The 26,705-nt window shown below is 40.5% G+C and overlaps 1 protein-coding gene across 1 annotated transcript in view; it reads left to right on the forward strand.

Moving 5' to 3' along the window:
• The first annotated feature begins 205 nt into the window (after positions 1 to 205).
• The window catches only part of glra1 (glycine receptor, alpha 1), a 265,784-nt gene continuing 239,284 nt past the window's right edge, over positions 206 to 26,705 (forward strand). Inside the window, exon 1 of the mRNA XM_061724733.1 lies at positions 206 to 1,440. Coding sequence (XP_061580717.1) covers positions 1,370 to 1,440 — 71 coding nt within the window. The 5' untranslated portion in view covers positions 206 to 1,369. The remainder of the gene's footprint in view (positions 1,441 to 26,705) is intronic.

Here is a 26,705-nt window from a genome sequence, read left to right on the forward strand (position 1 = left end):
TGATTTCTCCTCGGGGGGGAATCTCTCTGTAGAGGCGGAGCCTGGGATGAGTGACAGCTCTCCCGGCCAATGAGCTGCGAGCCTGGCCACCACGCTGGCCAATGCCTGCCCCGTGTGGGCGTGTCTGCCCGCCACTAGGTGCCTCTTCTGGAGTTTGGTAAATGACTGCAGCAAGAAAAAGCCCCAGCTCCGGAGAGCGCACCAGGGCCGCGCTCCTGCTCGTCCCGTCACTGTGAGTGTGTGTGTGCGTGTGCATGTGCACGCCACTGCCATGGAACAAGGTGCACAACTATAACTCTGCCAACCTCTCCAAGGGGGAGCTGATTTCATCCTCCTCTTTTTTTCCCAGTCATTTATTTTCCCCCAGTCATCCTCACCGGAGAGCCGGCGCGCCGGAGCCGGAGCAGCAGCAGCGGCGGCCGGTGCAACTTGCGCACCAGCGGACCATGGGAGTAGCTGGCACTACTACTACAACTGCTCGCCCCCGGGAGATAAGTGCGAGGAGGAGAGGGAGAAGCAGCAGCAGCAAGAGGAGGAGGTGAAGAAGAAGAAGGAGGAGGAGAGAAAGAAAGGGTCCCGCAAAAACAGCCGACGCGCACGGATCCAGAGCTCCATCAGCGCTCCGGCGTCTCCGGCTGAACCCGGGGACGCATGTGAGAGAAGAGCCCGCAGATCTAGCACAAAACACTCTACGAGACTATTTTGGGAATATAACAGTTATTTTTCAGTCTTGTGGAGAAAGAGAAAAGCAAACAGAGCTGTGATTCTAACAGGAATATGCAACACTTCACCCGCCGCGGAGCCTTAACGCCGGACTTAAGAACCACTGGGTGTCATTTTATGGCTATGTCGGGGAACAGCAGCCTGTGAGCGGTTCATCTCCTGTGACACCCCCCTCTCCCCTCTTTTCCCTTCTTCTTCCCCCCATTTATTTTTTTCCCCATCCCCAAAAAACACCAAAACCCCCCGGACGCGCTCCCTCCCCGGACGCGCGCCCTGCCCGCTCCGTCCCCGCCAGCGCGCTCCGTCCTCGGTTTGGGATCTAGTGTCATTCAGCACCGATGGAGACGGGACAGCGAACATGAATTTACGGAGAGTGGAGTGATGAAAATCGATTACTGGATCTGAAACCCGCACACACACGCACACTCCCCCCCCGCCCCCTCCACAGAATAGCGGGACATTTTTCAAGCTCACCTTGGAGGTCAAAACCAAACCCACAACCCCCCTCCCCTCTTTTCCTCTTCCTTTTCCACCTCTAAAGGATCTTTTTTTCTAGAGAGGGGTTCATCCTTTTCAAGAGTGTGACCCTCCTCCCCCTTTTCCTCCCCCCCTTTCAGCAACACCTTCACACCCCCCTCCAAACAAAATGAGACTGGCAAAAATGTGCCGACTAAACGCGCTTGGGATCTATTTGTGGGAAACGGTAGTGTTTTTCAGGTAAGCACATGCAGGCATGAAACCGCACTTGGAGAGAAATGGGAAATGATAAAATACATGTCATATTTTGGGAATGCTGAAGTAGTAAAACTCAGATTGTGCATTTTGATTCCTTAGCTGCTTTGGAAATTCGACTTGTGGAGTTTCCAAAGCAGAGAAAGTCAGTTGTGGTAAAAGCTTCACAAAGTTGTCCTCGGTTTGCTGGAGTGAGTCTGCGTTTACCTGGGATTGGAATGCAGTCACATTGAATCCAAATGAGACTGTGTGAAGGAAAAGTGCGACCACTAGTGGGTAGAAGGCCCTTGTGATGTCAACAGGCATGAGCAGATGAAACCAGACTCTCTAACCACATAGTTTAGGGTTTTTTGTCCACTTAAGGGGGAAATTTGGTTCCAAAAACATTGCAAAGGTGGTTTAATTCTGTCATTTAATCGACCCATTCCTCCATTTGGAGTGATCGTCTAATTTATCTGGTTTAATAGGATAAATCATAATTTCAAGGTTCGGGTCAGTGTTTCTTCTCTAAATCAAGCTACTTTTTGATTGATTTATTGCAAATTGTTATGCTGCTGCAGTGCTTACACATCAGATTAAATGATTGACAACCAGAAACTATAAATGCTTTTAGTTTTAGATTTCAAATGCGTGTTGTTTTTTGCTACATGGTATCCAAGAGTAGTTTTCCAGCAGCTTGTATGTCATGGTGGTTTTGCTGAATGCAACCTTTCCTCCCCCGTTGCCTCCAGAGTTGCCAATTCATCCCCTTTTCCAAAGCACAGCGTGTTCAGATTTCCACAGAACATTGCTAAATCATCCTGCAAAAATGTATATTGGTGAGACTAAAGGTAAAGCTGATATGCAACTACAAACTTGAGATGGTCCGCTCAAATCTACGAGGTGCAGCCATTGTTTTTGTTGATGGGAAATACGACTGACACTTGGGGAGTGTGCGTCTTTAGTAGACTCTAGTAACGTGGTTGAATGTTGAGTATCACGGTTTGGTGCATTTGCCTGCAGCCCTGCACACCCAGTAGAGAAAGTTCAGCAACCTGGAGGAGATACATGTGCACGCCGCAGCATTCATGTCGCTATACAGCAGGAGTCGGCAACCCAACATGTTTTAGAGCCATATTGGACCAAAAACACAAAAAACAAATCTGTCTGGAGCTGCAAAAAATGAAAAGTCTTGTATCAGAATTAGAATGAAGACAACGCATGCTGCATGTTTCTATATTAGTTAGAACTGGGGGAAGATTTTTATTTTCATTATGCACTTTGAGAAAAAAGTCGAAATGTTGAGAAAAAAGTCGAAATATTGAGAAAAAAGTCAAAATTTTGAGAAAAAAGTCAAAATGTTGAGAAAAAAAGTCAAAATATTGAGAAAAAGTTGAAATGTCGAGAAAAAAGTCGAAATGTCGAGATTAATGTAGAAGTACAATCTCGAGAAAAAAGTCGAAATATTGAGAAAAAGTCCAAATGTCGAGAAAAAAGTTGAAATGTCGAGATTGAAAACGAAAGGAAAAAGGAAGAAAAAAAGACAAAAAAGGGAAAAAGAAGAAAAAAGAGACAAAAAGGAAAAAAAAGAGAAAAAAAAGGAAGAAAAAAAAAGGTCAAGCATTTGTGAAAAAGCTCCAGGAGCCACCAGGGCGGCGCTAAAGAGCTGTGGGTTGCCGACCCCCGCTATACAACAACTAATATATCCTTATTTACCAAAACCCTAACTGTCTGAAATGGGAATATGTTGTTGGTTTGTGTAAGATACGATCAAGATATCCAGAAACTGTGGTGCCGTTGTCGGATACGAAGCTTCTGGATCCGAAGTCACTGTTTTTTTTCCAACTCTGGTCTTTGTGTAGAAAAGAGGATTATGGTTTACAGCGGTGATTGTGAGCATTAGTCTGTTCAATTACAACCAATCAGAACTGTTAAACGTGATGCAGAATTGAGCGACCTGGACCTGCCTTGGTAGCGATTACGTCAGCAATGACATCCCTTCAGAATAAATGTGCCTTGTTTCAGGCTGTGATTGGTGGTGACGCAGTGGAAGGGAGTAAACCTCATTTACCAGGAGGAAGTTCCCCCGTTCTCTCGGATCAAACCAGACACATGTCTTGCATCATATCGGTTCAGAGCTCATGATATTCTTTCAGAGCTCAGTTATGATGGAACATTATATTGTATATTGTATTATATTGTGTTTAATGTAGCTTACCACCACCGGAGAGAATGTGTATGAATGAATAATGATTTCTGTGAAGCGCTCTGGGTGCCTAGAAGGGCGCTATATAAATCCAAGTCATTATTATTATATTGGGGGATGCAGGACATTATCAGTTGCCTCATGCATTACTAACCGTAAAAGACATGTTAACTGTTTAAAGTTACTCAACTAAGATAACAAATATTAGCAGCAGATTTGCTTTGGGTTTTTTGAGCTCACAGGGTTCATGGATTATTTATGATCAAGTCACCCGGCTGCAGATTTGCTCAGATATCCGACTGAATCAACTACAAGTTCAGCCAGACCAGTTTCAGTGAGGGGAAACTTAGACTGTCTCTAATCATTAATGAGTGCTGCATTTCAGCACCAAGGACAGCGACACTTAGACATGATTCAAGTTTTTAGTTTTTTTAGTTTAGTTTAGTTTAGTTTAGTTTATTGGTTCTTTTCAATTCCCAGTACAGGTGCAATTCGTCGGTGACATACAAAAAAAAAAAAAACATATATAATTTTTGGTATATACACACAAATATATATATATACAATCTTTATACTATTCTAGCTAATCAACATGGACCAAAAGGCGTAGACAGAAGCCTAAGCTTATAACTCCGACCCTTTTCACAAAAAAAATGTTAGTTTTATAAACTAGTAAAGTGTCATGCAGTATTTGTATAATCAATAATACAATAGTACATACACATACCTACACATATGCATTCAAACATACATACACGCATACTGTGTATACATATATATATATATATATATATATATATATATATATATATATATATATATGTATATATATATATATATATATATGGGAATTTCTTTCTGGCTCATTTCTTTCTTTCTTTCTTTCTTTCTTTCTTTCTTTCTTTCTTTCTTTCTTTCTTTCTTTCTTTCTTTCTTTCTTTCTTTCTTTCTTTCTTTCTTTCTTTCTTTCTTTCTTTCTTTCTTTCTTTCTTTCTTTCTTTCTTACCGCCCATCCCTACTCTTAGTTCATATCGGTTAACTCTGCTTTGGAAGAGCTGCTGGATATTGTCAGGAAGTGTTTTATTGTTGATTTTGAACATAAATTGTGCTGTTTTAAGGTCCACTAGATCTCTGAATTTAAGCACATTTGAACTTATGAATAATCTATGAGTTGGTTCTTGATAACCTGCTTTGTTAGTGGCCGATGGTCAGATCCCTCTCCCCCACGCTGACCGTCAGGCCGGGGTCCGTTACTGGGGGTTTGGGGACTTTCACGAGGCCTCGGTGGTCGGCACGTGTTTCAGGGATTTCTACAGGGTCAAAGGAAGTCCCGGCCTTGGGTTTGGAGCTTCACTGCATCCCTGGAAAACTGCTCCGTATGACGTGCTGTTGACTCAGTGTTGATTGGAGATACCGTAGGCAGGAAATGATGCCGTTCAGGCGTCGCTGTTTCCTTCCAAGCTCGAGTCTTCTCTTCATCACGATCACCACGTTTGCAAACACAGCAAACAGAAATGCAACAACCAACTTAGATCCTCGTGTGCTTATTTCACTCTGGTTTTTCTGTTTCATAGCTTTCTGCCAAGAGATGACTGCGTTTTAGACCCCGTCCACACGTAGCCGGGTATCTGCTAAACCGAAGATATTTTCCTACGTTTTGACCTGTCATCCACACGAAAACGCAAATAAACGAAGGTTTAAAAAAACTCCGGGCAAAGTGAAGATTTTTGAAAACTCTGTTTATGTAGATGCGTGTAGACACACACAACCGCAGTTTTGCGTTTTCGAACGTCACATTATGCGCCAAAACAACAACAAATCTGTTCTGACGTGCGACCTTTGTTTACTACAGAACTACAGATGATCCAGCATCTGTTCTCCAAGCTATTTATTAAATAAATGGTCTCTGCTCTTGACCACCGTTTACTGCGTTACACCGACGCAGAGCCTACGCCGTAGGGTACGCGGCGACGCGCAGCCCTACGGCGTACCCTACGGCGTAGGCTATGGCGTAGGTTATGGCGTAGGGCTGCGTCGATAACGCGGCAGATCCGTGGCGGGACACGGGGGGGAGAAGGAGACGCGCCTGCCGGGGAAGCGGAGCCGCGGAGCCGCGGAGCCGCGGAGGTGCAGCTTCCCCGGGAGCCGCAGATTATCTACAGGTTTAGAATGCTTATGAATGTGGTCGAAAACGCAGATCTTCAGTTATGTGTGGAAGGTTTTTATTTACAAATGGAGGGGGGGAAATATTCGGTTTTAAAAATACCCGGCTACGTGTGGACGGGGTCTTAGTTTGAACAAATATTGCAAAGCCTTTCGCTTCATTCTAATTCTGATACAAGACTTTTCATTTTTTGCGGCTCCAGACTTATTTGTTTTTTGTATTTTTGGTCCAATATGGATCTAAAACATGTTGGGTTGTCGACCCCCTGGTCTAAACCAACTGATTTTCACAGGTACGGTGTGAAGGGAATCACTCAGTTGAGCTTTGATGCTTCCAGAGATCCTGATTTTAGCCAGTCCAACAGGACACACCGAGGTTTTTATTTGAACCTCCATATTTGAATGATTGAGATGTAGATGTGGATGAAGGGTTTCAGTTCTGCATTATAGACACTTACAAGGACAGGGACTCTAAGTGGAACGCCTAACTGGTATTATTAATGGAAATATTGCTAGGAGATAATTATTACAAATAGATTAACATCCTGAAACACAGCAGCTAATTGATTCCTCATTGTCATTTTTAAGATGGTTAGAAAAACATGGATTATGATCATGTAGCTTATCAGAAGTACACTGTAAGAAAAGCCCGTAGAAATTACCGTAAAAAACTGTGAAATAGTTACGGATGAAAATCTTTGTTGACATTGTGTCAGAGTTTGTCTGTCTAACTGGTAATAACTAATTTAATTAAAACATTACTCAAAGAATTCAATGATAGTATGTAGATGTTTATTTCACAACAGAACGCCGCTATTAATACTACAATATATATTACACAACACACAATCTTTCAATAAAATAAGCGGAAAAATTCTTATAATGAGGCTTTTACCGATTAATAATGCCTTTATTTTGATGTTTTCCAGTGAAATTTAATGGGATTAGATGTAAGATAAGCAATGGCTGCACGTAAATTGTACAGGAGAAAATACCTTTAATGAAGGTGTAGTCATGCTAATTTGGCTGAAAATGGATGTTGAATTTACCAGTTTTATACGTAAATTGTACAATGTTATTTTGTAAAGGATTACAGTTTAAACTTGTAAAATTTACAGGTTGTTCTGTAATGTGTTTTACAATCCGGTGTATCTTTTACAGTATTATTCTGGCAACCACCGCTGCCAGTTTTTTTCCGTAAAAACAGCGTTTTTTTTTCTTACAGTGTACTTTTAAAGGGTCATGATATGAAATTACATTCATTCATTCATTCAGTACATTGTTTTGGGAGGTGGCGGGGAGTCAATGTGAGGTTCAGTTAATGACATCATGAGAGACGACTAAGAAACCCCAGTGATGATGAAAGAGAGTGTGAGTGTCCGAGCAAGCAGCCTGGATAAGAGTAAATCTGGGACTAAGGTCCAGTTCCAATCTCCCCCTCGTGCTACTTTTCAGTCCTAACCCTAAATGCTGCGCGTTCCCGTGAGGGTAGTGGTGTCCCAATTCCTCTTTGCATGTAGAGGTAGTGGACATAACGAGGGCTAGTGGACATAACGAGGGCTAGTGGACATAACGAGGGCTAGTGGACATAACGAGGGCTAGTGGACATAACGAGGGCTAGTGGACATAACGAGGGCTAGTGGACATAACGAGGGCTAGTGGACATAACGAGGGCTAGTGGACATAACGAGGGCTAGTGGACATAACGGTGGCTAGTGGACATAACGAGGGCTAGTGGACATAACGAGGGCTAGTGGACATAACGAGGGCTAGTGGACATAACGAGGGCTAGTGGACGTAACGAGGGCTAGTGGACGTAACGAGGGCTAGTGGACGTAACGAGGGCTAGTGGACGTAACGAGGGCTAGTGGACGTAACGAGGGCTAGTGGACATAACTAGGGCTAGTGGACATAACGAGGGCTAGTGGACATAACGAGGGCTAGTGGACATAACGAGGGCTAGTGGACATAACGAGGGCTAGTGGACATAACGAGGGCTAGTGGACATAACGAGGGCTAGTGGACATAACGAGGGCTAGTGGACATAACGAGGGCTAGTGTGTATAAATCTAACCCTTCACAGCGAGGGATTTCAGATTCTGACTCACCGACCGAGGGCCAGAGAAAATTTCCCAGAATGCTTTACGTCATCATTTGCAGACTGAATCAAACCAAAAAACATGGCGGACATTTCTAATTTTTAGTGAATAAAATCAATATTTTGAGTTTGTTTCTGCATAAAAATGCGTTTTGATTACATTTCTAGCGAGAAATATATATTTTACTTTCATAATATTCACTCAGTGAATGTACATAATCACTCGCTTGCTCGTTGTTGCAGAGTCTTTTCAGATCTCGCCAGAATAAAGGCTGATTTATGGTTCCGCGTTACACCAACGCAGAGCCTACGGCGTAGGGTACACGTTGATTTAACGCAGAACAATAAATCAGGATAAACTGAGCCCAGGTTGGGGATCTTAACGGTTACTTTTATGCCTGAAAAATTATTAAAACTTAATAAAGTGTCATATTTACAGCGCTACAGCTGAAATTAAAACAGCTTTTAGCTCTGGGCTTCCTGATATGGTGACGTTTGTGCAAACGTAACTACGCAGTCGCTTACGTACCCGAACGTAAACCACGCAGTGACGTAGCAAGTGGTGTCCCAATCCCTAGGGAACATTACAAGGACCCTACTCATTTTTAGGGCTAGTGGTAGAAAGTAGGGGGGGGATTGGGATTGGCCCTTAACCTCCACACCTATAGGGGGCCCCGGTGAGCTAACAATTTATTACATTTTTAGGTGGGTCTTTTTATTTCAAAACTGATAATGTAATATATATGTTCATTTTCAGTCCAGAGTGTATATAACATCTAAGAATGTTTTATACGCTGGATTTGAAACACCAGAATGAATATTGGGTTAAATTGCAGACTTTGAGTAGCATGTAATAAATTCCAAATAATGTAATAAGGTATTACATTATTGGTAAAAATGTTATTACAATACCCGTCAGGATATTTTATTACATTATTGGTGAAGTTATTACATTATTGGGTTTTATTACATTTTCGATTGAGTTAAGTGCAAATTTTATTACATTTTCAGGCGTTATTGCATTTTCAGGAGATGATTACATTATAGGAAATTATTACATTATAGGAAATTATTACATTATAGGAAATTGTTACATTATAGGAAAATTATTACATTTTCAGGAAATTATTACATTATAGGAAATTATTACATTTTCAGGAAATTATGACATTATAGGAAAGTATTACATTATAGGGAAATTATGACATCATAGGAGCTAAGGCTTCATTCTGTGAACTATCAGAAGTGTTTTTTTTCCACCTGCTGCAGCGTTTAAAGTCCAGACGGAGGTTTTGGAGGAGGCGGACGGGCCTGCAGGACTTTTGCATTCAGCGTACACTATTACGTTAATGAACCAGAGTGGGGGATATTGCTGCCTCAGCTCGGCGAGCCTGGACTCTGCAGTTCCTGCTTAATTGATATCTCTTTCCCCTCCGTCCTGACCCAGACCCGTGCACCTCATTCCACATTCAGCCTTATTACTAAACATTGATTAGCCTGTCAGTGGCCGGGCCAGACCTGATGAATACACATTTAATGCGTGCACATTACTCTTTTTTTCTCCCATTCTCTTTCCTTGCTCACATTATTCAGTGAGACACGGACAGGAGGGGAGAGCTTTGATTTAGATTGGACCAGAAAGAAATGTTAATCTCAACGATTCATTGTATCACAATTAAATGGAGAAAAAAACGAGAGGAAAAATGTAAAGATGTATCCGCTTTTAGGATGACGAAGGACCAGCGTAATATCAGAGCGTGGTCAGGAACTTGCTGGAAGAAAGAATGTAATTTTTCTGTCGTGGTTCCAGACTACTCACTATGAGAGCGCCAGCTTCTCCGGCTCTGCCAAGTTCAGGATTCAGCCTTTGTGTTGAATAAAGCTGTGTGCACCGAGAAACCTTCTAAAAATTACTGTCAACACCGTAAGAGGAAACACACGAGCCTCTTAACCGCCTTTATAATCAGGAAGATGACGTGTTTGACAGTTTGAAGAGACGCTGTCTGTGTTGATTATTACTCCATCTTATACACATATACACATATATACACATATACACTGTGACTGTGAGATTATTCACCTAATTTAAAGGCAGACTAAGCAATTTCTGCATGACGTCACATCAGTTGATGTTAAAAACAAGCCGCTACTTTTTTAATAGGTTTTCAACCGTGCAGCTTATACAAAAGGTGCGGCTATTTTGTGGATTTTTCTTCCACCGCTCGGGGCGCTCTAACCGGAATTAGAATCAAAACTAAGACAAAATAAATGCAAAGAAGAATACGCTACTTCTTCTTTAGCAGATAGAAGTAGAAGCAGATTTCAAACAGATAAATAGATAAATAAATAGCGGTTATTAGGGCCCGAGCACTTAGAGTGCGAAGGCCCTATTGTAACTGTAGGAATTATTTTTCTTCTGACAAAAGGAGGGCCTTTTTTCCCCCTAAACGTGCCCAAAAAGTCACCAAATTTTGCACACAAGTCAGGCCTGGAGAAAAATTTGATATTTAATGGTTTGCATTAATGGGCGTGGCCTAATGGCTCAACAGCGCCCCCTAGAATACTTTGTGCTTCAAGCCCCACAATACGGTTTGACGTACATGCACGAAAATCGGTACACACCTGTATCATGTCACAACTTAAAGAAAAGTCTCTTGGAGCCATGGCCGAAACCAAACAGGATGTCGGCCATTTTGAATTAATTGTGTCATTTTGGCGAAATTTATGCCATTCCTTCGACAGTTAATACGGCCCGAACCGTAACGTGCACCCAGATGTGTTATACATCAAAATGTGCGTCTCCATCCTGCGACGACGTGCATTACTTTTCTCTTTCAAAAGTGTTACCGTGGCGACGCTAGACGCCAAAAAGCGCGCCCCCCTTCATCTGATTGGTCCATATTTGATAGTTCTCCAAAAGTCACCAAATTTTACATGCAAGCCAGGCCTGGCGATAAATTTGATATTTCATGGTTTGCATTAATGAGTGTGGAAAAATGGCTCAACAGCGCCCCCTAGAATACTTTTCTCTGCCATAACTTTTGAATGGTTTGACATAGAGAGTCGTGGGTGGTGTCATCGGACTCGGTATTGAGTCCTTGACCATAATTGGTGAAAATTAGCCCCGCCCCTTCTTCTGATTGGTTGTCCCGATTTTCTGCTGTAACTTTTGAATGGTTTGACATAGGAAGTCGTGGGTGGTGTCATGTCTGATATGCTTATGGGGGCGGTGGCCGTGAGTGCGAGGGCCCGTTCATCGCTGCATGCAGCTTTAATTGTAGATTATAATTATAAAGATTTGAACAATTGGCAAAACGTCTTATAATTACCTCCCCTTTACCCCGCAATTATTAAGTTGGACCACACACCCTCACATATCCCTCCTCACACACACCCCCTCACACACACCAGCACCTTGTAACAAATACACCAAAACAGGTGATCTGTCAAAGACTTTTTCTTCAAAGGGATAAAGAAAAAAATACAAAGTTCTGTATAAAAACATATTGTACAGTGTAAAACGTATTGCATAGTGTGAAACATAAAACTAGACACAGTGTTGAAAATATAAGAACATTCAGTCAATCAATGCAACAGATAAAAAATACAGTGCATTCAATAACGATATAACAACATATTTAGATCTCAAACTGGCGTCAAGGACCCCAGTATTATCTGCATTTGGCCATCACCCTTAATCTACATTTTATTTCCAGAGACCCTGGAAAGGTACATGTTTCCACCGTAAAAGTGGCTACGGGGGGTGTGCGGTGTAACAGCTGAGTTTCTGTCTTGTGCAGCTTCATGTTTGATTCTTGATTCCTCATGCTTTCACTGTGAGTTTGGTTTAGGAAGGATGGTAGTTTGGGCTAAAATATAGCCTTTAAAAAGTCTCTGTTTAAAGCTGGTTCTAAAAAGTGTTTTTATCAATGAAATGTGGCCTGAAAGGAGCGTGGCAGAGTGAGCAGTGAAGATCATCAGATCAACCTTTTACGCTGCAGACTGGTCTGAGACCATGGCAGGCTGCAAACCTCAGGAAAACCAGCAGCTTAAGTGCTTAAGAAACTGCATTAAAGAGATTCATGCCCTTTCATCTTCTTCTTTTTACGGTGGAGTTGTGAGAATTAATCCTAAGTAGTGTCTTACCTGTAGTAGACTCAAGCCTTTCAGTCTGGAGAATGCTGATGGGAATCTAAGAGCTAACGGCTAACAGCCCGTCTTCACCATCTAAACCGACTCCTACATTTCAGAGCAGTTACTTTCTACCTTTTTTACACTGCACTGCTTCTTTCAGTTCATTTTATTTACCACAAAGCTTGTGTCCTGAAACAAGATCTTCTTGTTACGTCACCGTGTTGCAAAAGGTTTTTTTTCTGCAGGTTGAGTCCAATGTAAAACATGGCGTTTTCTAAAAATTCCTTATCAAACAATTTTCTCAAAACAGTATTTGTTTCTGGGGGGGTTGACTTGATGCTGTGGTCCAATCAGGAGTAAAGTGAGAGCTGTAGGTGAGAAATAAAAAGCCTTTAATGTGAAACACGCCCGTTAGATGATCAAACAGTCTAATGATGAGCTTGCAGCTCGACATCAACGATCACTGACGTCGGGAATGTATCTGCACACTAACCATGACAGTCTTTACCAGTCTTCAGTGCATATGTTTTAGTTTTTTTTTTGTTTTTAATATCTTTTTATTTCACAAAAGAAAGGCAATCAATAACAATATGGAAAATAACATCCGTAAGTAACAGGGGCATCAAAACTCAAATACCTACAGACAGAGCTGCCTGGGAGATTTGCGAGGCCCTGTGTGAAATGGCCGGGGGGGCTGCAAAATTTTTGGGGTTTTTCGGGTCGGATCGGGTGTCTATATGCGCAATTTTATCTCTCCAATTAGCAAATTACTAGATTGCTGATCATTTGGCTTGCCTCGACTCGGGGCCCCACGGCTGCTTGAGACCCGGCCGGATCGGTGATTTTTGTAACAAATTTATAAAACGAGCCTTTCAGAGAGGCATTAAACTCTTCCATTTTCTTTAGTTTTTTTCTTTTTTCATCCCCTGATGGAAATTTCCTGAATCTGTCTCGTTCTCTCGACATTGTTTGTTCCAACTCCACCGTCTGGATCAGAGCAGCTTGTGTCTGCGCTTGGTCTGATCAGTTGTATTGAACAACAGACACGCGCATCATTGCACATATATTTATTGGTATGCACAGACTAGTACACATTTAGGTCTGTAATGGAATGTGACTGTTGATATTTAGAAGGGAAAAAAGGAAAAAAAAAACAAAAAAAAACGGCCCATAGCGCGGTCGCACGGTTCGCACACCCCTTGCGGCGGCCCTGCCTACAGATACATAAGATACGTAAAGTAAATGACAGCAATAAAACAGCAATTAGCTACAATTAAGTTCTCTAATCCAGAGAATAATGGGAACCGAAATTCTTGAAAAAGATGCCACGATTATATTTTTCCAATGTTAGTTTTTCTAATGGTATAAATGCTGTGATTTAATCTATGAAAGTTTTATAAGATCGTTCTTCCAAAATACAAGTATACATTACTTTGCAAAGTAAGTGATCAAAATGAATATCCTGCATCTTTTGTTATCTAGTTGTGAATTATATGTGTCATTTAATAAATATAAACTACTGCTTAAATCTAATTTTTTGTCCAGGACTAATTGTGTAAGGGAATGCATTGAATTCCAATAACTTTGTAAACGGTCGCATTCCCAGAACATATGCATGAATGTCCCTCCGTCTTTTTACATCTGGGACACTTTGACGAAACAGCCTTTGATATTTTATGCATTTTTATTGGAGTTAAGTAGAATTTGTGGATCTGATCAAACCGTCTAATGATGAGGTTGCAGCTCGACATCTGCACATTAACCACGACCGTCTCTACCAGTCTTCAGTCTTCAGTGCAGCGTGTGAGCCAGAAGTGAGGAATTGATCTAACGTGGAGAAACCGAATGTGACACCCTCGTTGGGCCGACGGCGCATCTTCTGCCTCTATTGACCGCTCAAGCAGGAATGATGAATCCAACGGGTTTGCATTTAGAGAATGCCAACGCACAAGCCGTGACCACCAGGGACGAGCGATCAGTCAGTCAAGATGATTGTCAGGCGTCTGAAGCGTCGCTGGCGTCTCGGCCTTAGTGCCGTTCTAGCAGGAGGAGGTTGTTGCTGCAGCAGCAGAATCTCAGACGTTTGATGCAGAACTAGATCCGTTATAGTCAAGGTGACCAAACTTACTCCTGATGTTTGAAAAGATCCATGTCTATAGATGATATTTTGGTATGATAACCCTCCTGAGTGGCAGCTGGATCAGAGTTATCAGATCATGAAGTTCAGAAAATTACATTTTAGATGTTGCTGCATGTCCTGGTTTAGACTCATGTACAGGAAATCTGTTAATGTTTCACTATATTGTCTTTGGTTTCATTTTAAAGGGGACCTTTTAAGCATTCATTCAAGCTAAGATGTGAATCTTTCTGACCAACATAGAGGTCACTGCAGGTCTTTAAACTAAAAACAACACACATTTTTACACAATTTTTGCCTAAAAGATATACTATCTTTTAGCCCTGTGTCATCTAGGAACAACAGAGACACAAAATACAAAAACTGGAATACTCACAGGACCATAAGGATTCAGGAAATGTATAATATACTTAAACTATATCATTGTTACAGGTCATTGTGAGCCTTAAAGTAGAAGAGCATCATTAGGCTCCTATGAAACTAGAACAGCCACTAATGTCACAAACAGGGGCCTCATCTATAAAGCTTGCTTGCGCAGAAAAAGCGCCTGAAAGTTGCGGAAGCCGCCATCTACGCAAAGTCTCGGATCTAAAAAGAAAAAACTAACCGAAAAATCTGCTTATCTTTACGGCAACCCTGACCCTCCCGTAAGAATTTACTTATGAATGAATGAATGAATGAAAAGTTTATTTCGAACATGCTAAAAAATATATATTTAAACCAAAGAACAATAGTTAAATAATAATCATGATAAATACAGTATAATACAAATCATAACAATCATAAACAAAAACATGCCTCACTGGCTTTTTTTTTTCTTTTTCTTTTTCTTCCTTTTTTTGCATGCTCGAAATGGAGCAGGGAGAAGTTAAAAAACTTATTTAGCCCTGCCCCGGTTATTTACAACACAAAATATAATTTGCCACCCGAAATTAAGCCGTATACATACATACATACATACATACATACATACATACATACATACATACATACATACATACATACATACATACACACATACATACATACATACACATATTCATATTCTCCATACATTATAATACTCAATATACACCATGGAGCAATACATTATACTTTATATATTATACATTTAAATAGAGCCTTCCTTTGGCATATATCATATACTGGTCCATACATACATCATACAAATTCAATTATCTAACACGCTATTTTTTAATGTAACTCTTCCTGTCTATATCTCATAATAATGCATTCTCTATATCTTTTTTTGAACTGGTTCATACTTGAGCATTGCTTGAGTTCTACATGAATACTGTTCCATAGCTTGACTCCGCATACTGAAATACAGAAGGTTTTAAGTGTTGTCCGAGCCACTCTGGTTTTTAGATTTAATTCCCCCCTTAAATTATACCCCCCTTCTCTATCAGAGAACATCCCCTGAATATTCCTAGGGAGTTGATTGTGTCTTGCTTTATACATTGTCAAGGCAGTTTTATATTCAATAATATCTTTAAATTTTAAAAGATATGAATTTGAAAATAATCTATTAGTATGATCTCTATATCCAGAATTATGTATTATTCTTATAGCTCGTTTTTGGAGTATAGTTAATACATTCAGTGATGATTTATAAGTATTTCCCCAGACCTCTGTACAGTAGTTCAAGTATGGCAAAACCAGGGAACAGTATAGCATGCGTAGTGAGTTATAATTTAATAAGTGCTTAGCTTTATTTAAAACTGAGACACTTCTAGATAATTTATTATGTATATATTTTATATGAGATTTCCAGCTAATTTTATCATCAATTATTACCCCAAGAAATTTGTTTTCTGAAACTCTCTCAATTTCAACACCATCTAACTGTATTTTTACCTGATTATCTATCTTATAATTACTAAATAACATTAGTTTAGTTTTAGCCAGATTTAACGACAATTTATTTTTATCAAACCACCTTTTTAACTTATATAATTCAGATGTAACCTTGTCCAATAGCTCCTGTAAGTTTTTTCCAGAACAAAATATATTTGTGTCATCTGCAAAAACTACCATTTTGAAGATATTAGATACATCACACATATCATTTATATACAAAATAAACAATTTCGGACCCAGTACTGACCCCTGTGGGACCCCACAAGCAATGCTCAAGCATGTAGACACAGACTCACCCAACTTCACAAATTGTTTCCTATCACTTAAATAGCTTTGCACCCAATTTAACACTATTCCTCTAATCCCATATCGTTCTAATTTATTAAATAATATATCATGATTAATAGTATCAAATGCTTTTTTAAGATCTATAAATACCCCAGCTACATAATTATATGCATCTATAGAATTCGTTATTTCCTCAATAGAATCCATCAATGCCATAGCAGTTGATCTGTTTGCTCTAAATCCGTATTGACTGTCACTGAGTAGACAGTGTTTTTCAATGAATGCATCTAATCTATTGTTGAAAAGTTTTTCTAAAATTTTGGAGACTTGAGGAAGTAAAGAAACAGGTCTATAATTCGTGAAGTTGTGTCTGTCCCCAGCTTTAAATATTGGTATCACTTTAGCTATTTTCATGCCATCAGGAAATTTACCGGTTTGAAATGATAAATTGCAAATGTATGTTAGTGGTTTAGAAATCCCTCTGATTATCTTCTTTACTAGTTTCATATCTATATCATTACAGTCAGTGGACATTTTATTACTACAGTTATCAACAATATCTATAATTTCACTCTCCTCTACTGCTGTAAGAAACATTGAACATGGATTTCTTTCTATAATATTGTCAGTGTATTTTTCAGATGTCACAGGATCAGGAATATTCTCAGCCAATGTTGGTCCTACATTCACAAAGAAGTTATTAAAGCTGTTAACTACCTCATCCATATTATAATTATTAGTGTCCTTATCAATAAAATATTGTGGGTAATTCACCTGTCCAGATTTATTTTTAATAATACTATTTAATATATTCCATATTCCTTTAATATTATTTTTATTGTTATCTAATAGTTTGCTATAATAATCCTTCCTGCATCTCTTTATAATATTAGTTAACTTGTTTTTATATTTTTTATATTTATCTTCTGCCTCCTTAGTTCTTCTTTTAATAAATTCTCTATACAATGTGTTTTTCTTTTTGCATGCATTTTGCAGTCCTTTAGTGATCCACGGTTGATCTATATAATTATGTTTTCTGTTATCCGTGTCTTAAGACACGGGGAACTGGCGACGCAGGCTGTGAGGTGGTGAAATGAAGTCAGATGCATGTCATACTCTTAATAATGTCATCACATATCACAACATATATCAGACTTAAAATAATAAAATAAAATAGCGCTGATCGTGTCCCTCTGTCTGTGTGTGAAGCCGCGGTGACATGCGGGGAACCTCCTCACACCCACCACTTTAGGACAGAACAAATGAGGGGCTGCGTTTAGGGAGCCCCACGGAGCCCCTAAAGGGACTCAGATTTTTTTTCATATATATGAGTTTTACGCGCGCGTGAAACCTTTAGGTGCGGCTGTAAGCCTAAATTAGGGTCCCGCGTTAAAACGACGCAGAGCCTACGGCGTAGGGTACACGGTGACGCGCACCTACGCCGTAAGCTCTGCGTTGGTGACGCGGAACCATAAACCCGCCCTGAGCAGCTCTGAGGGGAGACGGGAGAGGAGGAGGGGGAGCGGGGGGTGAAGCGGGGCTGCGGGGCCGTTTTCGTATCGCTTTCATACAGTGTCTTGATAATTGCTGAGCCTACCGTTAGTTTTTAAACTGTAAAAAGTAAGGGGAAAAAAAACATGATTTTGAAAAGACGGGGGGACGTGTGTCCCCCTGTTGCACCGGGGAACTCACGGCGTTTAGCGCAGCAATGGCGTGCTGCCACTCACTCGCTTTATTTTATTGTATACTATTTATATAGTTATTCTAACTTTTACTGTGACCACCAAATAATGTGTTTCCTGTCCTCCACATCATCTACAACATCTCTGTCTCCGTGAAAGTCAGTGTCTCATTCATTCTGACGTCAAACAGGCTGCAGGAAGCCACTGCGCATGCTCAGTAGGCTCATCCATATGCCTTTATGGGCGTGTAGAGGGCGGGATTAGAGGCGGATTCAGCTGCGCAGCCTTCCAGCTGGAATGTGATTCATAAAGGAACGTTGCGTGCAAATCTGCGTGCACATGGTTTTATTGATCCGGATTTTTTTTTGCGCCCGGCATTTTCGGCTTTTGAGTGTACGTGCAATTTTAGTATGAATCCTACACAGTCCATTTTAAATGGTCTTTATCCTGCAAATACAGGAGGATCCAGCTGCCACTCAGGAAGGTTATCATACCAAAATATCATCTAGAGACATGGATATTTTCAAAGATTATAAGCATGTTTTGTGACTGAGTGCTGCTGATATCTGGTCTGGAACTACTAGGTGTGTGTTTGAGCTGCAGAGCCGGGGGATGTGAGTCCTGAAACTGGAGCACGTGTGCAGCTTCTCACACAGTCGTCCGGAGGGAGTTTCTGTACGAACATATGGGCTGGATTTAGAGTTGAAGCATTTTTTCTTTACACAAATTTGAAAAAAAAATGCTCCATGTGTTTTTACGGCTCCATTTGTCGCAGTGCAACTGCACCTTTAAAACCCGGTTTTCCGGAGCTCCTCTTCAAGGAACGAGCGACTGCCGTTCCTCTTTCTGATCAGGCGCTCTGTTCATTTCTCATCCTTCCCCTCCGTGATAACGGAGATTGATTGCCTCTCGTTTTCGGGTGCTTGCACAGATCGTTACTATACGCTCAGGCGGGCGACGGCCCTTCTGTATGCAAACTATTCATCTTCACCTTGAACAAAATGTGCAAGAGCAACCTTTTCCTCTATGGATTTCTATATTCAATAAAACGATTTATTCTCTCAAGTGGAAACAGAGAGCAGTCTATATAAACATAATCTAAACAGCTCAGCTCATAGGGTGAAATATGAGCTCAGTACTTGGTGTAACACTATCAAGTCACTGTTGGAGTGGAAAACATTTGTATATTGATCTGTATTATCTGTAATTTATGTTGGAGGGATGAAAATTAATTTGTTTCTCCGGTAGTTAAAGCGTCTGCAGCTGCAGAATAACCTTGAGTTGGCCTTGAAAGAGCAAGTGCAGGTTTACGCAGGTTTACTGCTCATCAACCCATCTACCTCTAGGAGGGAAATCAAAGTCCATGTATTATGATATTATTGGTTTTTTGAAAAGCTGACACAGTTTTCTGAGGTCTTAATGAAATCTCAGCTCAAAATATCAACTGGATACAAGAGACAGAGCTCCACGTTCCACCACGTCTGCACAGCTCTAGTTACAGCAGCTGGTTTTAACCCGACTGAAGACTTGTGCTTTCAATTGGTTTTGTTTTCTGAAATCCAAATATGATCAAAATTACTGACCGGTCCAAAAATATACAGTATTTTCTGGACTATAAGCCGCTACTTTTTTCATAGGTTTTCAACCGTGCAGCTTATACAAAGGTGCGGCTATTCTGTGGATTTTTCTTCCACCGCTCGGGGTGCTCTAACCGGAATTAGAATCAAAACTAAGACAAAATAAATGCAAAGAAGAATATGCTACTTCTTCTTTAGCAGATAGAAGTAGAAGCAGATTTCAAACAGATAAATAGATAAATAAATAGCGGTTATTTTCTCTTGGTTCTGTCCCGTTTTAATCAGCAAAGTTGCTGCCGTGTTAAAAGACACTGTTAGGAAAGATCTATTTAGGTACAAACATGTACATCATTTACAGAAATATCTGCGGCTAAATATCTTTTTTTTTTAAATAGAGCGGATGCGGCTTATATTCAGGTGCGGCTTATAGTCCAGAAAATACGGTATTTACGTCCTGCGTAAAATATTGAAACTACAATTATGAATGTAGTGTAAAACAATTGAAGAATTCTTCTGACGAACGGCCGTTTGCAGATCTGTGGCTCATGAATCTGACAGAGTGAAGCCTTTTCTGGTACGGTTAAATCTTCGGACATCTACGTTTGGTTTATGGTGGTTATGGTGGTTTGCAAATGTAAAAGTGTCTTGTCAAATATTAATGAATTAAATCCTCTGCCTTGGCTGTATTGAAGTCAGGCAGTAGATGTAGGTTGTGGAACAGCAGTGGAGGTCGTAGCTGCTCTCCTACCATCTTTTAATCCACATTAAGTGGGTTCCCATTAGCAAGGGTCCAGGAAAGATGAATGGGGTTTCCACCATCGCTGTGGGTTTCCATTAGCAGGGGTTTTGGGGGATTATAACGGGCCAGAACTAGACCCTGCTCGGGTTAAGTACCAGGCAGCCCGGGAGAACTGATTCAAGATTCAAGATTCAAGACAACTTTATTAATCCCTTGAAGGGCAATTTGATTTGGCAGCTCGCGCCCAAACACACACATAACAAACACATAACACATTCAATAGAAACACAGAGAGAAAGTTGGCAGCTGTGTGCAAAAATGTGTGCAAACACTGGAGAACGGCTGGGTAGGGCGAGGTGTTGACTGGATAAGCTGTAGAGCACCAGACGAGGACTTTGTTCAGCCTTTTCCTCCATGTCGTCCTTGAATACGAGTCAGCTCTCATCCTTTCGTGACCATTGCAGTTCATGCAAACGGCAAACAAACGCAACAACCATCTTAGCTCCCTCTATGTTGACCTTTTCCTCCACTTGGTTTTTCTCATTTCTGCTTCTTCTTCTTCTTGGCTGTCTAATTTAATTTATTGGCAGATGACAAATAGTGCAGGTGGTGCACTACCAAGTGTTTCTTCTCTAACTCAGTAGATCCTACCGGGTCCGTCACTGCGGCTGCAAAGACCCAAGAAGTTGTTTTATCATTTCAACTTCACATGTTTTACCTTTAACCACCAGTAATGAAGACCTAACTAATTTGTTATATTTAAATGTCATTCAATATTAAGTAAAGATATTAACCATTGGTTAGTGCAGGGGTCTGCAACCCAAAATGTTTTAGAGCCATATTGGACCAAAAACACAAAAAACTAATATGTCTGGAGCCGCAAAAAATGAAAAGTCTTGTATAAGCCTTAGAATGAAGACAACACATGCTGCATGTTTCTATATTAGTTAGAACTGGGGAGAGATTCATTTTTTCATTCTGCACTTCGAGAAAAAAGTCAAAATGTCCGTAAAATACGTAATTGTCCTTTATTTGAGAAAAAAATGTTGCGTCCCGTATTGAACTAATACGGGACGCGATTTGTCCCGTATTTTCATTAACTTTTACACCATATTCTAGTTGAATTATTGAAATAAATTAACTTTTACACCATATTCTAGTTGAATTATTGAAATAAGTTAACTTTTACACCATATTCTAGTTGAATTATTGAAATAAATTAACTTTTACACCATATTCTAGTTGAATTATTGAAATAAGTTAACTTTTACACCATATTCTAGTTGAATTATTGAAATAAATTAACTTTTACACCATATTCTAGTTGAATTATTGAAATAAATTAACTTTTACACCATATTCTAGTTGAATTATTGAAATAAATTAACTTTTACACCATATTCTAGTTGAATTATTGAAATAAATTAACTTTTACACCATATTCTACATCTGGGCTGATGTGGACATACGTAGCATAGGAGGTTATTTCAGTTGCTATAATGGTTGTCTGTCTGCACAGTCATGCAAGTTCAATGCTATTAAAGCACTTTAAACTTTAAATCAAAGCATTTCGTTTTTTCATATAAAATAAACACATTTTTATTCAGTTTAGAAGTTTTGGGGCTTTTGTTTTTGGCTCCTGCGCTGCTGAAATCAGGGCGTCCCTTATTTCTATTTCTGAAAGGTGGCAACCCTAGTTGTGATAAAGATGGGAAGCTGATAATTCTCCTCTGATCTGCGTGTGTTTAATCACAGTCCCTGCAAATCTGAACGACTCACGACCAAGACATTCTCAGCCCTCCCCAAATGTCAAGGTTTTTTATCTGCTTGTCATATCCGTGTATATCCTCTTTAGAATACGGCCTCTTTAAATCTGCTCCACCATTCAGAGAAATAAATCATTTCACATTAGCCAAGGTTGTTTGTTGGCTTTTATAGGTTTTAGGAGCCGTGAACATAAAGCCTTTTAGACAGTCAGAAAAACCCGAGCCGGGGCCAGAACGACTGACTGGTGCATCATTTTATCCTGAATGACGTTTCACTTCAGCGTAACGTTCCTAGTTGTGGCATTCGTTATCTGCGTAACTATTGTGACTCAGTGTCGGCTGTCATCGGCGTTTACAGTCAGCATGCAGGCTCGCTTTTGTTTTCCAAAAAGATTGTGAGTCTGACGGAGAACATATTGAAGAAAAACCAAAGCCTGTCTCGCTTGTTTTAGTGAAGTTCAAGCCTGAACCCCGACTTTAAAAGCTACAAAAGAGGTTTTTTTATGTCGCTGCAGAGAACACGGCTCTGCTGTCACGGACTTGAGCTCTGCAGAAACGTCGTGATGCTCGACATACTTGTCTCCTTAGAACCTCGACATTGAGCAACAATAAAAGAAACAGCAACACGCAGGCTGCATGCACAAGGCTGAATATTGAAATTTGAGCCCAGAAATGATAGAATTTACTCGATTAACCCTTGACAACCTCATTAAAAAAACTCTTCTTGTGAAACCTGACAATTTCTGGAAAACCTGACGTTTGATCTGCTTTTTTTACTAGTTTATTTATTTAGCAATATAAGACAAATTGAAAAAAAAAATGAAAAAAACATTGAAATAATATGCAAGGAAAGGAAGACGCCTGGTGGCAAATATAGAATCCTTTCCAACAAAAGCTACACAAGGGGGAGTAAAAAAAAAAGAAACACAAAAGAAAATGTAACTCAGATTAAATAATAAACACTACAAAGATGAAACAATAAGAAAGTTCTTTAAATGTTTTTTGAATATTGGCAAGGATGGTGATGATTTAAGAGATTTATTGAGTGAATTCCATAAGTGGTGAAAGATTGATGCTTAAATGTTCTACAAAACGGAAAATTAAAATAATCTTTGTGCCTTGTGACATAAGAATGAATATCGGAATTAACACAAAAGAAATTATGAAAAGAAGAAGGAAGATTTTGTATATAATTTTTTTATTTGAACATAAATTAAAAATGTTAATTTTATTGACGGGTAATAATGAATATTTAATGAAAAATATAATATGATATAATACTATAAATAGTTAATCCTATAATAGTTCATTTATTAACAGTTTTTAAAAGCAAACTATTACAATGCCTTTCTGTTTTAACAGTCAGTATTCATCTGGCAGTTTGATAGAGATGGATTAACGTTTACAGTTAATGAATAAATGAATAAATGAATTTATTTCAGACACAAAAGTAACAGGTAAACAGTATTTACAAAAGAACAATCCCAAACCATTACCTCATCGTCTCATGATATATATATATATATATATTTGTACATAATAGAAAAATAATATAAACAAAATTTCCAATTGAATAAACTTGTAAGTATTTATACCTTCAGATATGACACTGATTGATGCACATTTTCTGAAAAGGGGTAGGAAGAAGCAAATCTTATTATTAAGGGATTAATTAGACATTTGCTTTGAATTTATTCAAAACTGTGATGGACAAAGTTTGGCATCAAGAAAAGAAACAGGACAATTCATAAAGTTGGGTAGCATTGATTTCCACATCTCATAAAGCCATGTTTCCACAGTAGAAGGCAGATAATATATCAAATCTGACAAGTTTCACTATTTAATAGAAAAGATACCTGTTCATTTCACATTTTGATGGGACCAGCAAATATCTCAAAAGGTTGGGACATGTTGGAAAATGAAAGACTGAAAAAGAACGTGGTTGCACTTTTCTCAGGTGGAGGTTTCCCCCCCAGTTCCAAGTTATTTTGAATTATATTAATATTATTAAAGGAAAACCGGCCTCTTATGAATGTAAAGGATACATGTGAAAAAAGGCGAAAAAAAGGTTTTTATGCGGTAGAGAGGAAATATAACGGTGTGGGCTCACCCTAGGACGCCTAAATCTGGAAATACTGTATGTAATTCAATGAGCTGTTCCGATTTACAGGAAACTGTGACATCACACACCCAGATAAGAGTGAACCTCGCCACCTTTATCCGCACCAGATTTCAGATTTCTCAACTTTTGCTGATGTCTGATGTCGTAATAAGCAGTTTCAGAACCTGCAGTAGACGTGGATGGAGAGTCCAAGTCCGTGCACCTCCTAGTCCAGGAGTCTGCAACCCAAAATGTTTTAGATCCATATTGGACCAAAAACACAAAAAACTAATATGTCTGGAGCCGCAAAAAATGAAAAGTCTTGTATCAGAATTAGAATGAAGAAACACATGCTGCATGTTTCTATATTAGTTAGAACTGGGGGAAGATTTTTTTCTTCATTATGCACTTCGAGAAAAAAGTCGAAATGTTGAGAAAAAAGTCGAAATGTTGAGAAAAAAGTCGAAATGTCGAGATTAAAAAGGAAAGGTAAAAAGGAAGAAAAAAAGAGAGAAAAAGGAAAAAAAGAGAAAAAAAAGGAAAAAAGAGAAAGAAAAAGAAAAAAAAGGAAAAAGAGAAAAAAAAAGAAAAAAAGGAAAAAAAAGGTCAAACATTTTTGAAAAAGCTCCAGGAGCCACTAGGGCGGCGCTAAAGAGTTGCCGACCCCCGTCCTAGCTGACGATCAGAGCTGTAAAGGTCTGCTGGAAAAGGAAGCGTTTCTACTGTATTTAAGTAATATTTTGACCAAAACATGACAGATATTTCATGAATACCTCAGGAATGCTGTGTTAACACTAAAATAAAAGTGTCTATATGTGTCTTCTTTAAAGTGTAAAGCCACCGTGCGGTGTGTTGCATCTTAATGGCATTTTGCACCCATGAAGAAATATCCAATAACGGCACAGACAGTTTCTTGATTGACAGGTGTGTGAACAAACCCCCTAGTTCTGAAGACAAATAATTGAAAGAGATTTTATATAAAATTTTCCACATTTACTCACTCTCACTCATCTTCTTCCACTTGTCCGTTCCCGGGTCGCGGGGGCAGCAGCCTCAACAGAGATGCCCAGACTTCCTTCACCCCAGACACTTCCTCCAGCTCTTCCGGGGGGAGTCCGAGACGTTCCCAGGCCAGCCGAGAGACATAGTCTCTCCAGCGTGTCCTGGGTCTTCCCCGGGGTCTCCTCCTGGAGGGACATGCCTGGAACACCTCTAGGGAGGAGGGACATGCCTGGAACACCTCCCTAGGGAGGCGTCCAGGAGGCATCCGGTACAGATGTCCAAGCCACCTCAGCTGACTCCTCTCAATGTGGAGGAGCAGCGGCTCGACTCCGAGCTCCTCCCGGGTGACCGAACTCCTCACCCTATCTCTAAGGGAGCGTCCAGCCGCCCTGCTGAGGAAACTCATCTCTAAGGGAGGAAACTCATCTCTAAGGGAGTGTCCAGCCACCCTGCGGAGGAAACTCATCTCTAAGGGACCGTCCAGCCACCCTGCGGAGGAAACTCATCTCTAAGGGAGGAAACTTATCTCTAAGGGAGGAAACTCATCTCTAAGGGAGGAAACTCATCTCTAAGGGAGTGCCCAGCCACCCTGCGGAGGAAACTCATCTCTAAGGGAGGAAACTTATCTCTAAGGGAGGAAACTCATCTCTAAGGGAGGAAACTCATCTCTAAGGGAGCGTCCAGCCACCCTGCGGAGGAAACTCATCTATAAAGGAGCGTCCAGCCACCCTGCGGAGGAAACTCATCTCGGCGGCTTGTATCCGCGATCTTGTCCTTTCGGTCACTACCCAAAGTTCATGACCATAGGTGAGGGTAGGTGCGTAGATTGACCGGTAAATCGAGAGCTTCGCCTTTCGACTCAGCTCCTTCTTCACCACGACGGTCCGGTACATCGACCGCATAACTGCGGACGCTGCACCGATCCGTCTGTCAATCTCCCGCTCCATCGTTCCCTCATTCGCGAACAAGGCCCCGAGATACTTGAACTCCTCCACCTGAGGCAGGACTTCTCCACCCACCCGGAGAAGGCACGCCACCCTTTTCCGATGGAGAACCATGGCCTCGGTTTTGGAGGTGCTGATTCTCATCCCTGCCGCGTCTCACTCGGCCGCAAACCGCCCCAGCACATGCTGAAGGTCCCGGTCCGATGAAACCAACAGGACAACATCATCTGCAAAAAGCAGAGATGAAATCCTGAGGTTCCCAAACCAGATCCCCTCCGGCCCCTGGCTGCGCCTAGAAATCCTGTCCATAAAAATTATGAACAGGACCGGTGACAAAGGGCAGCCCTGCCGGAGTCCAACATGCACCGGGAACAAGTCTGATCTACTGCCGGCAATGTGAACCAGACTCCTGCTTCGATCATACAGAGACCGGACAGCCCTTAATAGAGGGCCCTGGACTCCATACTCACTTAGCACCCCCCACAGAATGGCACGAGGGACACGGTCAAATGCCTTCTCCAGATCCACAAAACACATGTAGACTGGTTGGGCAAATTCCCATGAACCCTCGAGC

This window comes from Cololabis saira, chromosome 7, assembly GCF_033807715.1.
Source record: "Cololabis saira isolate AMF1-May2022 chromosome 7, fColSai1.1, whole genome shotgun sequence".
NCBI lineage: Eukaryota > Metazoa > Chordata > Actinopteri > Beloniformes > Belonidae > Cololabis > Cololabis saira.